At 38.2% G+C, this 15,211-nt stretch overlaps 2 protein-coding genes across 5 annotated transcripts in view; one reads left to right on the plus strand and one right to left on the minus strand.

The window, feature by feature from the left end:
* Positions 1 to 76: 76 nt before the first annotated feature.
* pusl1 (pseudouridylate synthase-like 1) lies at positions 77 to 11,998 on the minus strand. Its single transcript, XM_005797973.2, has 8 exons — positions 11,451 to 11,998; positions 11,320 to 11,380; positions 10,661 to 10,848; positions 6,690 to 6,839; positions 4,862 to 5,032; positions 1,628 to 1,682; positions 1,278 to 1,440; positions 77 to 210 (listed from the first exon to the last, which is right to left on the minus strand). Exons 1-8 carry the CDS (start codon positions 11,504 to 11,506, stop codon positions 161 to 163), a joined length of 894 nt encoding a protein of 297 aa, XP_005798030.1. The 5' UTR covers positions 11,507 to 11,998; the 3' UTR covers positions 77 to 160.
* A 528-nt stretch (positions 11,999 to 12,526) lies between these two features.
* The window catches only part of LOC102217334 (arf-GAP with coiled-coil, ANK repeat and PH domain-containing protein 3-like), a 60,365-nt gene continuing 57,680 nt past the window's right edge, over positions 12,527 to 15,211 (plus strand). For 2 of the 4 annotated variants that reach the window (XM_023324818.1, XM_023324817.1), the window contains exon 1: positions 12,527 to 12,782. In XM_023324818.1, coding sequence (XP_023180586.1) covers positions 12,736 to 12,782 — 47 coding nt within the window. In that variant the 5' untranslated portion in view covers positions 12,527 to 12,735. The remainder of the gene's footprint in view (positions 12,783 to 15,211) is intronic. The other 2 variants (XM_023324816.1, XM_023324819.1) reach the window with 1 other exon arrangement.

Raw genomic sequence — 15,211 nt, forward strand, 5'->3', positions numbered from 1 at the left:
TTGGAGACAAAATTTCCCGAGTGAAACTAAAGACGTCTAAAGCACCAAAGTTCAAAGCATAACCAATAACTCAAGATAGATGTTACTAAAAAACTTTATTATAGTCATTATCATAAAGACTTTACAAATATATCAAATATTTGTTATTCGGGTAGCATCGTCATGTCTCTGGATCTTCAGTGGCGTCAGGCTTTTGGGAGAACAGAAGGTCTGAGGAAATCAGAAACAAAGATTTAACCTGAGACGTTTCCCGATGTACAAGTATGGGAAATATAACAGCATAGCAAAAATAAAACCCTGTAAAATATAACAGCTATATTTAAGATTAAGATAACTAAACCAGTTATGTAGTTCTATATTGTAAACTCTTTGTAGTCATTTTTGCTCCCCGTGTGACTTATCCAGAATGATGTTTAATAACACATTTATAAGACAATATAAGCTTAAACTGTTGATATTTATGAAGAAAGAGAGAGGAACACACATTTCAGCTATAAATCTTTTATACTGTAAATTTAACACAAAGCTGTACAGGCCAATTTCTGATTGAAAAATAAAAACAAGCAATTTTAAAATGAATGAAACATCAAGACATTGTCTAATAAAAGCAAACACACATTATAAAATGTTGCTATATCCAGCTCTGATCAACAATGCAGTACAACTGTTGTTCATATCTACTATCAGTGTCTTCATGTTACTTAAATTTTCTGCACATACTGCATTAAAATCTAACTGGAAAACTGGCATAACTTGATATATTTTTTTAAATGTGGCGCTAGGGACTGTTTTTATTGCATACATGGTGGAATGTGTGAGTTTAGCAGTAGAATGGGAGATGTCAGTTTTAGATGTAAGCCAAACATTATTTCCTTAAAAGCTAAATTGAACAAATTTTACCAAAAAGGTAAAATAAATAAATATACAATTGAAGAATCTACATGTAGTGCAATGTTTTTGACCTACTTAGAGTTTATTTGATGGAAGAATGGCAGAGTAACTAGCCTTCATACAGCAAAGGATGATGGTAAAATATTCCCTGTTCATTTGTATTGGGAAACAAAAAGTTTAGAAAAATGTAAGTATTGTAAAAAATAATATAGAAGTTACACACAGGAAACATGAGTGTAGTAATGTCCTGAATGTGTTATATTTCAATTAGCCGTCAGAGAGAACAAACTCTTAAAGGCTTTGGATTATATAACAGATTATATACACATTAAAGAAAAGAGATATTACATATGACTAAAGATTCAGAGTGAGTGATTCTCACTCACCGGACTCTTTGTAATCTACACTTTTAAGGAAGAGGCCATGGGCTGGAGCCGCCACACCCTGAGGGAAGGCCAGAGTGTCCCGCGCATCCAAGATGTGTTTGACCTGGGACACGGACAGCAGCCCCTGGCCTGCAGCCACCAAGACTCCAGCCATCCTCCTCACCTGGATCACAACGACCACAGCTTCACTCTCAGGTTTACGTCAAACATCACTGCAGATATGTGATCGTTTTGGTTTTGATCCGACTCAGCCATCACCAGCAGAGGGCACCACTCACAATGAATTGGAGCAAAATCAGACGAGCACACATTAATAGAGCAGGTATTTGAAAGAGATTAGAGCAACAAACCTGCTTATAGAGAAAAGATCGACTTTTAAAGGTCAGTTCCCAGAATTGTAGCTGTCTGTAAAAAAATAAAGTAGCATTAGCAGCAATACGCATAAAACCAGGTTTTTAAAAAATGTCTGTACTTAACCTGAATGATTGATTTAACAAAAACGATATTTAGGTCTCATTTTGAATTATGTTAGGACAGATGTAATTATTCTAACAACCATCAGAGATGAGCAGGAAGACGGGAAACTAAAAACAGAAAAAGGTAAAAATAACCCATGTCAGACAATTCAGGCGCAACCCGCGTCTGCGTGGATGAGGCTCATGTGACATTCACCCAAACATCAGACAAAATTCAAGAGTCTATTGTTGCATGGATTTGTTTAAATGTCACGTCACGAATATGCCAGAAAGCCACAGGATTTTGAGCGAAGGCATACAAACTCCATTTCTGCATTAAAAATCAGAGCAACCTTTCTAGTCCTTCTTTTTTGTTTTGGTAAAGAAAGATACAAATAAACGAAGAGACATGTGGCAAGAATTGGGTCAAATGCAAATGTGACTCGCAGCTTACTGTCTGATTGCATTTGACAAATATTAAATATAGACCAAGGTTCATTTAACAGGGCTGAAAGCAGTGTGTGCTAGACATCATTATTACACATATATTTAAACCAAAGTTACCAAAAACACAAAAAAACAAATAAAAGTTAAGAGTAGATCAGTATTTTTCTATTTAAGCTGGAAGTTGGACATCCGTTGTGACACAAGGAGATGAATGTGGGGAAAGTTGTAAAATACAGGCCTTTTTGAATTGCTGTTTTTGACCCAAATAACTACAAAGAGTACCAGGAAAACTAATTAGAAAAATAAAGATATAAAACAACATTCATGCTGGGAGGCTGACACATATATCTTGGAAATATTAAGATAATATCGAGCTGCAGTTGATTTCTTTTAAATAATGATTGTGTGAAATGTAGCTCTAATAACACAGACAAGCTATTTTGTAAACATGCCTTATCATTGTGGTAGCATGAACATATTGACCCATAAATTGCAATTGAGACTTTTGCAAAAATTACAAGCAAAATATATAGATTTATATAATCGCTTTCATTAAAAAAAAGAAAAGCAACACATATCCCTATTGCTGATCAAATACAGTTAATTTGTTACTTTTTTTTGGTAACTTTGGTTTTATAAATTCTGTTTAAAACATATGTATATTCAGTAGTAATTTTCTAAGACTTACTGTGCAGAATAATCCTTCTCCCTTCATAAATATGCCAGAGTAAAGTATAGAGCATACTTTATAGAGTAAAGTATAAAGAGCTGGTTAATTAGTCAGGCTGTCTGCTCTGGTAGCCAGGCTACAGTCAGCTGCTTTGCAGACATGCACCTTGTGGCTCTACAACTGTAATTTTAAAGCAACATTGTCTTAATAAGAATGATTGGTGCCGTCACCAACATACCTGTTCAGATTTTGTGCAAGTGGAAGGAAGCCCACAGAGTCAAATTAGTCTTTCTTGTATGCACAGGAAAACTGTAGAAGATTTTTTCATCCAGCTGACTAGCAGTTTGCATCAACATTTTAGTGCATTTGGAGTTTACATGTTAAATATGTAGTGCTCTGAAGAAGTATTTATATCCCTACAAATTTACTTTGTTTGTGCTTTTTTGTCACATTATAACATTTTCACATTAAACAAATTTGAATAAAGATGACCTAAGTAAATGTAAAAAGCAGTTTTCAAGTCAAATATAATTTATTAAAGGAAAAAAAGGTCTCAACGTGGAAACCTTTGGGAAAAACGTAAATGGTCTGTTGGAGTTTGGCTCGTAGATGCAGATTTGTTTTTGGCTTTCTTCTTGAACAGCAGCCTCTCGTTTAGTGGGACACTTAAGTTTGTTTTTTTTTTTTTTTTACTTTTGTTTCATATGACAATAGAAGCTTACAAGTAATAATCCTTACAATCTGCTCACTTTTATCACTTAGAAGGCTGAATTATTTCTCAGTCAGTTCAGCACAAGCCTCAGACAAACTTACCCTTTCAGTGAAAGCACTGCACAGACAGCACAAGGACTAAATGGAGAGTGGTTTACTTGTAAAATAAAATTAGATTAACTTCATAAAAAACAAGAAAAAAAACACCACCTTATTTTTAACTATCTACAGCCAGAGCCAATGAGTCCATCCCTTTTCACTGCCCTCTTTTAGGATAAAACCTTGAGGCCAACCTTTGACATTTCTTAATAATTTATCACCTAGTTTTGTTTTATTTTATCGCAGTTACTTAGAATAGTGACGGTCATAAAAAATGAACACTTAACTCGAATGCAGGCTTTCTAGACTAGTGTTGCCTCACATCAACACCTAATTATAAAATATGCAAAAGACTTTAATTTCGTAGAAATGCAAGCTTGACTGGAAGATGTGCCATGGACCTTTAACCCTGGAGGTCACTTCATGCTGGTGCACCACGTGTGTTGGGGGTTAGGGCATAAGAAATTACATTTATTCTAAGAAGCGCTAACCTACTTCTATAACGTGCGCCATATTTTCAGGATTAATAATTAATACTCATGGAAGTGTTATCTAGCATACAGAGCGACCCCCCATGGAAATGTAATCTCCCACAGCCCACGTGGCCCTCTCCATCTCTGCCATGGATTATACTGAATCCTCATTGTCTAAAGTATATAAACCTGCTTAATACATAATCACACACAGCTCCTTAATTAACACAAACAACATCTATACCTGCTTGATCGAACAGCGGGGAACATTTTAAACATCAGCTGTTTAAAAAGGCATTAAATAATACAGAGTGTAGCTGAAAGGCAAGTCAGTCCAGTTATTAGCAGCTCAGCTAACAGTGTGGAAATCCAGGTCTTTGAGGCTGGAACGCCTGTTTTGCATCACCCTAATTTTTAGCACCCTCCACAGATTCTCTATCAGAATCAAGTTGGGACTATGATTGCAATCTTTTTCAGAAAACATTTTTTTATCAGGAAATCATACAATATAAATATTCTTACTGAATATTGTGAGAAGCGTGTGAGTAGCAAAAAAATGCTCTTTTTTTTTTACAAATGTTTACAAAGAGCTTTCATATACATATTTATATATGAGGTCCTGTAAGTATATTAAAATTCAAAAGTAAAGTCCATCAACGCAAGAATTATATATTGACACGCTAAAGCTAAGCTGGGCACAACGTCTTGTTTTCCTGTCCACAATCCTACCTGTGAAAATGTGAATGTGCGAAGGAGCTTCCAGGCTGTATGGCAACCACATCCATCGTCTTCACAGGATTTTTAAAAGGCAAGTCAGAGTTCACTGCCCTGAAGCTGCTGAAATCATGAGTCCCAACCAGCAGTGCAGCGGCCTCATGCATGGCGTCTATATCCAGCTCTCTGAAACAAACAAAACATTTGATTTTAAACGCACAAATGACGCGACTCCCGGCAGGCCAGTTTCCCAAAATCAGCCCTTTTCTGGTCTTATTGAGATTCCTTCGTGCTGACCTGAAAGCAACTTGTCTAAACAGCTAGGTCAGACTGAAGGGTTCACACTAAGTAAGAAGTATTTCTAGGCCTGCTTGTTCCAATTTCCCATGAACTTATATAATATTAACATTCTGAGGAACAAGGCCACGTGAGAGAGCAGAAGCATGTCGACGAGTGGCTCATTTCGAGCAGGGAGTGAGAGTGGGATCACGGCTTGGACTCTCCACAGCTTCACGTCGCTGTGTAAATATGAGCCGACAGAGACGGGGATGGATGCAGCGAGGAGTGACTGAGCCATTAAAATCCTTAATGCAATCATTTAAAACCTCTGCCTTACAAAGAAATCTTAATTATTGACTCAATAAAGGAAGAGTTTGGTACCAAAGAGTGAATGATATTGGATTACCATCGATTATAGATTAATGTCCTGATATCTCTCTGCCCAGAGACTGATTCCAATAATTGCAAGCAGGAGAAGGTTCCACTCCCGTACCATCACACTGCCACTGCCAAAAATCCATTTGCAAAGAGGATTTGGAAAGTTCTTCAAGGCTGTGATTTACATCTTCAACTCTGCTACTTAATGCACAATGCATTTAAAAACAAGAGAGGAAAGCTGGGCCTGTGTACTTTAAGATTTATTGTCGAAAAGCTTTGTCAACATCAGAAGAAGCCAATTAAAAATGACAAAAACAGAAATCTGTACTTGCAAGAAAAACCCCATAGGTGCATCTTCAAGAAAGTTTGAGAAATACACAGTAAATAAAAAATAAGCTGCATTCATTTCTACTGAAAACCAGCTTGGAAAGTAAAGAACTAAAGCAATCTATCAGATATTTCTTGCAGTGGAAAAGCGGGTGTGATGACGCGGGAGAGGAGCGGCAGATCAAAGAGAAAACGAAGAGACGCTGCTGAGGCAGAGATGCTCAGGGGCAGAAAGACGAGATAAAGGCTGAACATGAGAGAGGGATAAAGAAGCAGACGACGGAGAGAGAAATTAGGGAAAAGGAGAATGAGAAGAGATTGAGGAACAAGTGAGGGATGGAGAAATGAAAAAAAAAGGAAAGTGAGTGAAAAAAAAGGAAACCTGGCTAAAATGCGTGGGTGTTGTTCAGCGTGTATAAGCCCGCAGCTTATCTTGCCCTACTTTTCCCTAAAAAAAAAAAAAAAGTAAGAAGAGCAAACATACACTCTTTAAAACATTTTTCCTTCATGCTCCCTCGATGTAGTCACAGCCAGAAGAACATTGCCTATGCTTCAAAGCCCTAAACATTTTATCTCTTTGTACATGCTGTCCCTCCTCTCTCCCTCTGCCTCCTTCTTGTTTGCTTTTGGTGTGTCAGCTTACATAAAACCTTCTCACAGTCCCTAATTTGTAGCTCCACCATTCCCAATTGGGGATTATTCATGCAATTAATATCCAGTTATTCTCTGTGAGCTCTGAGCTTACTGTGAAAAAAAAAATCATAGTCCAAGCTTTATTTCTCGTGATGCAGCAGAGGAATGGAAAAACATGCAAATAATGGGTGAAACACAGCAAGCAAATAGTGATGGGATCACTCACGTGTTGCGGAGACTCCAGCACAGATTCCAGTCTGTGAGAGGGAGCAGAGTGTGGTGGGTGACGCCCAGCGCTATTCGGTAGATGTAGGTCCGAGACTGAGCACGATAACGGGCATGAAAGTCGTCAGGGACGCGGTTAGCATGGGTGACCCTTGAAAAACATAAGACCAGTATTGATTCTGAAAAGTTGGAAACAGCATGTCCATTAATTTAATCTGAAAAATGTCTTTCTTAACCCATTTCCATTCTCCTAGTAATAACAATTCAAGCTAATTCCAATTTCTCTTTAAAGTCTATGAAATTGGATTATGTAAGAACTATCACAATGTTTTTTTCTTTGTATTCCTGAGCTTAATCATTTACATCAGAAGCAGAAGCAACGCCTCAGCGTGTGTGAGAACTGCTATAAAACCAATCATTATCATAAAAAAAAGATAAAATCATTCCAGGTTTGCCATTTGGTGTTTTTATATCCTATATTAGTGATTATCCTGGTCATCAACTCAAACAACAGTCTCTTTGTGAACTCAAGAAAGAAATTCAACCTTTACCTCAGCTCTGATATTTCCAAAAAACTTGCAGCCGTTCTAAATCCAGTATGTTTCTCATCTCAGAAAGATAAAAATAAGCATCTTGTGAGCTGTATTCTGTACAATCTTCCTGTTATCTGCAAAAACGTAATGCTCTCTCTTGCTTCCTCACAGCCTGAAGTAGTCACATACAAGTTTTGTGTGGTAAAAAAATATTGTTTGTTTCTAAATGGCTTCTTTGATTTAAGTGCTTCCTCTTGACTTGTTTTTGAAACATGTGGTAGCTCTTTATATGCTGTGTTCCCTGATTGGAAAGGTTTTGGATTTTTGAGTTTGCCTGGTCTCCACCGGTTAGAGAGCGATCAAACTGAATGTTGCCCAAATCAGTGATGCACTCATTCAACACCAAACAGACATTTAGATAGACAGCTGCTTATTTCCAGTAGTCAGTGGGCAAGAGACATGGTACACCCTAGACAGGTTGCCAGCCAATCACCGGGCTACATAGAGACAACAGAACAATCAATCAAACACACTTATGCCTAAGAACGATTCAGAAAGATCAATGAACCCGACAGTCATGTTTTTAGACTGTGGGAGGAAGTCAAAGCACTGGGAGCAAAAGGGAGAACATGCAAACTCCATGCAGGAAGACTCAGGCCGGGATTCAAAGCACTTTCTTGCTGCCAGGCAACAGTGTGACCAACTGTGTCACTATGCAAGTGTGTAAAGTAATAACTGAGTAAAAATCAGGTTACGGTCATGGACATATACTGTGATGGATTATCTTGTAGTCCCTCAATATCTTGATGGTTTATTTACAAAATTTTCTAACACTTAATCACTGGATTAAAACAAAACCTGAAATGAGTTTGAGCTACAGAAATTAAAACCAGGAATACATATCGACTACTAAAAAGGTCTGAAGGGTGCATTGCAGATAAATTTAGTAGAGTTCACCACTACTAGGGCTAAAGTGACAAACAGTATTCTTCAGGGTTAAGTCGTGAACTTGATAAAGGGCTGCAGCAAACTAGCACCATGAGAGTGACTGAATGTGACACATCAATACCCTTACAGTTTGTTCACACAGATTTGTATCTGCAGTGCAGTCAGTCTGATGGTGTACATGTTTAGTGAGTGCTAGATGATGTGGGAGACATGTAGCAGTCCCGTTTAAGCATGCTCAAGCACACAAAGGTATGACAACAGTGACAATAAGAAATTCACGCTTGTGTAGGGGTGTGTGCGTGTAGAATCTGAAAAACTAGGTTACACTACCAGGGGAGGAGATTTGAGTGTGGCACACAGCAGAGAAAACCCTTGTGTATGCCTCTGCCAGCGCCTCCGATGTGAAGTGACGGCTTTTGCCCCCTCCCCACTTACCCACCACACACCCACATCAAATTTTCATACACAGTGTACAAAAGGTGGCTGCACAAATTTGGGAAAATGGGGCATTGTTTGTTGTGGCACCAGTCCATCTATGAGAAAACAGTCATTAACCTGGGCCTTAACATAGACCATTCCGTCAGGACATTTTCTCTTTTACAGTGTGCAGACTATGTTTAATTCTCATCTTGGCTCTGCATCCCTGGAGGCGGCAGACCAAAGCTGTGAGCCAGCGTTGTTGTGGAAGATGTCTTTATTTCGGTTACAAGCTCCCTTTGCAGCAAAAACGAATAGTGATGGTGATGAGAGACTTTATTCAGGCTTATTTCTAATGTGACGCAAAACAAAAACATACATGATGCTGATTTAGTCATACATCTATGGAAACAAGAGCATATTTATACTGTATATTCCCATTAAGCCAGATGAAAGCATCCTTGTGAGTGTGTGGAAGTGTGTGTGTGTGTCTGTTAATGGATGGCACAGCCCTAACAGCAGAGCTGGGATAATCCTTTCCAACCTTTTCTCTACAGGTTTAAGGATTAGCAGTATGCAGGGAGCTTCCCTTCCATCCTTCAGCACTACTATGTGCGTTTGCCAGTTTGGGTTTCACACTATCTGTCCTCACAGGTCTGACTCTTCAAGACAATCTCTCCTTGTTAATATCCACATCTTTGCTGATCCAGCTTTCTCCATTGTTTTCATTTTCAGCTGTTTTTACAATTAAAAAAAAAAGCTAGTAAGTAACTTATCTAATCATGCATAGCTGTAACTGGGAGCACCAGAGTGGGGAAAAAAGATTTTATTGTTTATTAATAATACTAACACTTACAACAAGACAATAACCTAAAGTGCACAGCCAGAGCTACAATTTGGATAAAAGCATATGTATGTGTCAGAATGGGCCAATCAACATCCACACCTGAATCTGTCCACATCCAAACAAGTGGCAAAACTTAAAAGTGTATTTTCACAGATGCTCTAGATCCGGTCTGACTGACATTAAGCAATTTTGAAAACTGGAATGTGCAACATTTTCAGTCTAGATGTGCAAAGCTAGTAGAGATACAGATATACCATCAAAAGACTTGCACCAGTAGCAGTCTTTTGTAAAAAAGTAGTTCTACACAGTATTGACTTAGGATGGCTAAATACAAATGCAAGCCACACTTTCAGATAAACTATTTGGAAAATCATGCATCATTTTCAGTCTGCTGCACAGCAGTGCAGTGGCATTGCAGCAAGAAGGTCCTAGGTTCTTTCTGCACAGGGTTTCCATGTTCTCTGTGCATCCCTGGATTCTCTCTGGGTACTCCAGCTTGCTACAACAGTCCACAAACATGACTTGTAGGTTAACTGGTCTCTCTAAGTTGCCCTAAGGAGAGTGTGTTTATTTATAGTTGTTTGTCCTGTGTGTCTTTGTGTTGCCCAGTGTCAATTACTGCAGATGGTAAACTCTTTATTATGTTATTTTGATGAAAACATCTTCTCAGGAAAAACATTCACTTTTCTCAACCATAAGTTTGGCTCTGTTACAAATAATTTTAATTTTGCATCTGTTCATTTCAACATATGTTAATGTGTCAGAAGTGATGAGGGTTTACAAACTACTTTCTTTTTTGAATCAAAAGGAGTTGTCAAGATGAGCAACAAAGGTTACAGACAGTATCGGAGCAAAAAAAATGGATCAACAGAAGAAAAATCTGCTTGAGAAATGAGTGAAAGGTTTCCAAAAATCAATAAATGAAAACACAACTTCTTCAAGGAAGACTTATTATACAAGCTTATGAAACGATAGTCTTGTACCAAGAGCAGTGCATGCTTTTTAGAAAATGTTCAATGTGAGATTTACAGAAATGTTAAATCAAATGACAAAGAAAATCTGGTAATGAAAAAAAAAGTGTCTGAACACTTGCACACATCTCAGAAATGTCCCACTGCCAATTTTGAAGGGTTTTCAGATTACAGCTCACTCATCCCATTTGATTTTGAATTTATTGTTTGTCACTTTACATATGTATGATGAGCTTTAAAATGAAGCCTGACTCACCTGATTTGCTGTTCCTTGATGTGAAAATTGAGAGCTTTAACCAGAACGTCCTCAGTGAAAGGAGGCTTGTCGTCTTTGCGCTGGAGGTCAAAGTGAGCAGAGTTCGAGAGGGCATGGACACCTGTATCTGTCCTGCTGGACACCGACAGAGACACTGGGTTGACTGGTCTCAGTCTCTTAATTGCCTCCTGCACAAAGACAGGAAAAAATGCAAAGCTTTCAGTGCATACAAAATGTAGAAAAAGCCTTGAAAAAGTGTGAAGGGCTCTTAATCAAGATTATTTAAAAAAATTTTAAATCTAGATTATCACAGTGTAAGAATCTTGAGTTCCATGTTTTATGGTATTCGTGCAAAAATGAAAAACAACATATAAAATTATCTAAATTTTTTAAAACAGAAAGGTAACACTTTCCATTCTAATAATTTCTATTTGTTCCAGTTATGACAACTGGAATGCTTAGCAGGGTTCAGACACTGACAGACACTGTTTTTAAATTTTTTTTAAAATAAAATTTATATACGGTATGTATATATATATATATATAATTAAGCACTGCTTGTGCTGGTATCTTTTCTTTTTTTTGTATGCAGCACTTATTGTTTGTAAAGTGCTTTACAAATAAAGCTGCATGGTGGAGTATAAATAAGTAAAACTTACCTCCAAGTGCTCCTGGACCCCCGACTGACCCAGCTGGTGTGGCGGTACTTTTACTACTCCCCTGTAAAAATGTAAAGAAGTAATAAATAAATGATTGCTATTATAATGTAACCCTTGCGCCGCACACTGACCTGTATTTCGTCCCAATGTACTGAAAAAAGATGAGGTAACGTGCCCAGTTGTGCATTGTGTTATGAGAAATCTTCGTTCACAAGTTACCACTTGTTAGTAAAACTACAACGATGCGATAAAAACCCATTTCACGTTCATGTTTACAGCAACAACGTAAGCGCTGACTTTCACTGTCCTCTCGTATGGAGCACATGCAGTAACAGAAATCAGTGACAGAACCGTATTTGTAGTCCGGAAGTGCAGTAGTAATGCCGCTTACAGTCAATAATACCCAGGTCTCCTTCTCTTTTAGTAAATCAAAATAAAAGAGCAAGGCTGAGTGTATTTTCAATAAATAGTCTTTTTAACATTAAAAGGCAAAAACGCTTCGTGTCACCTTCACACTGGCGGGTAACATTTAAAGATTTGGCATCAGCATTGTAGTACATGCGACAAAAAAAAAAAAAAAAACAACTGCTAATTTAAATGTTAACCGTCGACAAACCCTCTTCCTTCCTAAACACAAGCATGAAATCACGTCATGTTAAATAAAGGCAAGCGCGGCTGGTCGCTTATTGATGACGTCATAGTGAATGAAAAAAAAAAAGGTGTCAGCTGCAAGCCAACCTTCATTGAAAGCAATGAACCCAGAGAGCATAGATGTCAGAGATATGTCAAGTGCAAGTGATCAAAAGAGAGTCATTCAATCGATCAAATGTGCAGGAAAAGAGACAATGAGAAGGTTTGATTTATGCTGATTTCTTTTTTAGCTGTTTTATTAAGTGTAAACTTGAAAGGTTAATATCTGTATTCTTCTTCTTCTTCTTCTTCTTCTTCTTCTTCTTCTTCTTCTTCTTCTTCTTCTTCTTCTTCTTCTTATTATTATTATTATTATTATTATTATTATTATTATTATTATTATTATTATTATTATTATTATTATTATTAATAATAATAAAGGTTCTACCTTTCCACCACAACTCCTGCCATCCTTGTTAGGGTAGGTTGTATCTGTTGGACTCTCTCCCCTCCTCTTTCAGGCTCTGTGTTGCGGCTACGCCCCTCTCCCTCCCCGGCAGCGGCAGCAGCAGTGTAGTAGTATCTCCGCCTGCCGCGCCGCGCCGCGCATTGCTTCAGCTCGCATTTTGTGTCACGGTGCCACCGGGCGAGAAGCGACACACTGCTGCTGCTGCTGCGCGTCAGGGGGGGATATACCCGTCACCATCCTTTACGGTCAAAGCGACATCCCTCCGTGGGCAATGACATTTGCAAATTGAAGTGGGAATACAAGATCACAACAGCAAAATGACGGTGGACTTTGAAGAATGTATAAAAGATTCGCCCAGATTCAGGTAAGACTCCACATCACAGGGTACATCTCAGCGGTGCGCAAAAAAAGGCGCACCTTCTTTTGTATGACTGAGTTAAAAAAAAAAAAAATCATATCACGCGTGGTTGTTTTTGTTGGGTTTTTTTTTAAATGTAGTGCTTTCAAGAATTAGAATGAAAGGATGCCTCGCACATGTGCAACAATAAGATGGCGTTTCTTCTGTCCATATGTCTGTTTCCTATGTGTCCTTCTGATCAGATTTTCAGGCCTTGGCTGAAAACGTCAAATAAGGCTATGCAGAATTCATATTAACTTATGATGTGTTTGTTGGAATGCTCTTAGTGGCTGTGGTGTCTTCTGTGGTCTGTTGTTTGAATGTGGGCAAATTAGCTCAGAATTTATGAGAACGTAAATTCTCATAAATGGCCAGACACAGACAGGATCCATGTTGCTTACACGCAAAATCAAATTGCAGTGACTCTCCTTCAGCCTGTACATAATGCTGTGATATGTGGGACTCATTCATTGTGACAGCATGAGCAGATCCTGCTGTGTGAGAGTGTTGCAGCGTGGTATACGGTGTGGGTGCAGTCCTTTCGTCTTGTTCATGCTGAAGGTTGCGGTCAGAAACTGTGTTAAGTATGGACTGATTGAAGGAAGGGTAGATGCTCTGGCAGCGGCAGCACTGGCGGCCAGGCTGAAAGAGGCAGCGGGAATGGAGCAGCCAGGCACACATCCAGATGTTCACCTCCATCACTCCCAGCTGTCTCAATCCTCGTGCCAGTCTGTGGGGTCCAGCGAGGAAAATGTGGAGAACCGAGCAGGCCATGTAGCTCCAGTTTATCCCCAGACACATCTGTTCTTCCTGAAAAGATTTTTTTCGAACCACACTCTTTTGTTGCATTTTTCCCTCCATCTTTTATCTCTGCAGATCAGCGTCTGCTGCCAGTTTGCTGTCTTGATCTCCAGCAATTGTTTCTACTTGCATTCTCGTTTTGTGACTTGTAATCTATAGAGCAAATTTCGGAGGCAGATGTCCAACCTGCTGCTTCAGTCTTTCTTGAGTGTTTATGGGTGACTCAGACAGCAGTTCAAGGAAAGAAGCAGAGCACTTCCTTGTTTTCCCCACTACTGCTGTACTTTCCCATATTCTTGTGAAGAGAGTATTTGGAAAATTCCACAAAAGCCAAAGGAAACCGATGTGGTTGCTTCACTGGATCACAGTAGCATGTACAGTACCATAATTATAATGAAGGTGGTGAGCAATCTGACATCGTTTACATTTATGAGGCCTTAAATAAGTAATATGGAAATAAAATACAATAATTTGGCCCTATTATAAAGTTAAATCCTGGTTTTGATTTATTTTTTATGATGTAATGATTGTTCACCTGATAAAGCAAGAGAGTCTTATGATTCCAGTTTCCTGTTTTTGACTGAATATCCACTTTAAAACACTGCAGTGCTGGCAAACGTCACTTTTTCAGATTTTGTCATGGTGCAACCAAAAACAGTTATGAATTTTTCTGCCTTTCTTGTGATTGACCAACACAAAGTAGAGCGTAACAGTGAAGAGTAAGGACAATCTTGCATGGTTTTCAGATTTTTTGCTAATAAAAATCTGAGAAGCATTTGTAATCGGCCCCTTTTACTCTAATACCCTGGAACAAAATTCTTCTTGGTTTTCAAAAGTCACATCTGTAAAAACCTGTTCCAGTTTTTTTTTCAGTGTAAAAGCAGCTGCTCTGCTGCTCTGCCTTACAGATTTATTAGAGAAAGCGAGAAAACAAGAAAAGCTTAACAGAGACTAAGGAACACATGAGACAAATCAGAAAAAGTTGTGAATAAGTTTAAAGCAGAGTTAGGTTATAAAAAAAAATTGCCCAAGTTTTGGTGAAATCAAGATTATAGTGTTTAGTTCAGTTCATTATCTAAATATGAAAAGATTATGGCACAACTGCCAAAACAGGCCTGTCCGCATAAACCAACAAAGAATAATTAGAGAATTATAGAACGCTTCGAGTTAATCTATCGCATAAAAACCGGTAAAGTTTGTAGTCACAATGTGACAAAATTAGAAAAAGTTCAAGAGGTTTGAATATTTTTTCAAGGTGCTGTATGTAAGTCTGGAAACACAAATCAGGCTGTGAGCTATATCAAGATTCACAGCCTTGATAAAAAAAGATATTTTTTTCATATCTTGTGCAGATATGAAAAAAAAAAAACAGCTTCCAAAGAAAAATGCTTCACTTGTTAGATGTCAGGATGTTGTGGTTCAACACGTACAGTCCGAAACCAGAATTGTCCAAATAGCGTCTTTAGTTGAACAAATACCTTGGGAAGTAAGTTCAGTGAGAGTGAAGAAACTCTGGACCATTAAGAGTTTAAACTCGGCCGTAAAATGGTTTCACAAAATCTCCATAATCCCAGAAAAAAAAAATCTTTTAATCT

Source organism: Xiphophorus maculatus, chromosome 20 (genome assembly GCF_002775205.1).
Source record: "Xiphophorus maculatus strain JP 163 A chromosome 20, X_maculatus-5.0-male, whole genome shotgun sequence".
In the NCBI taxonomy this organism is placed as follows: domain Eukaryota; kingdom Metazoa; phylum Chordata; class Actinopteri; order Cyprinodontiformes; family Poeciliidae; genus Xiphophorus; species Xiphophorus maculatus.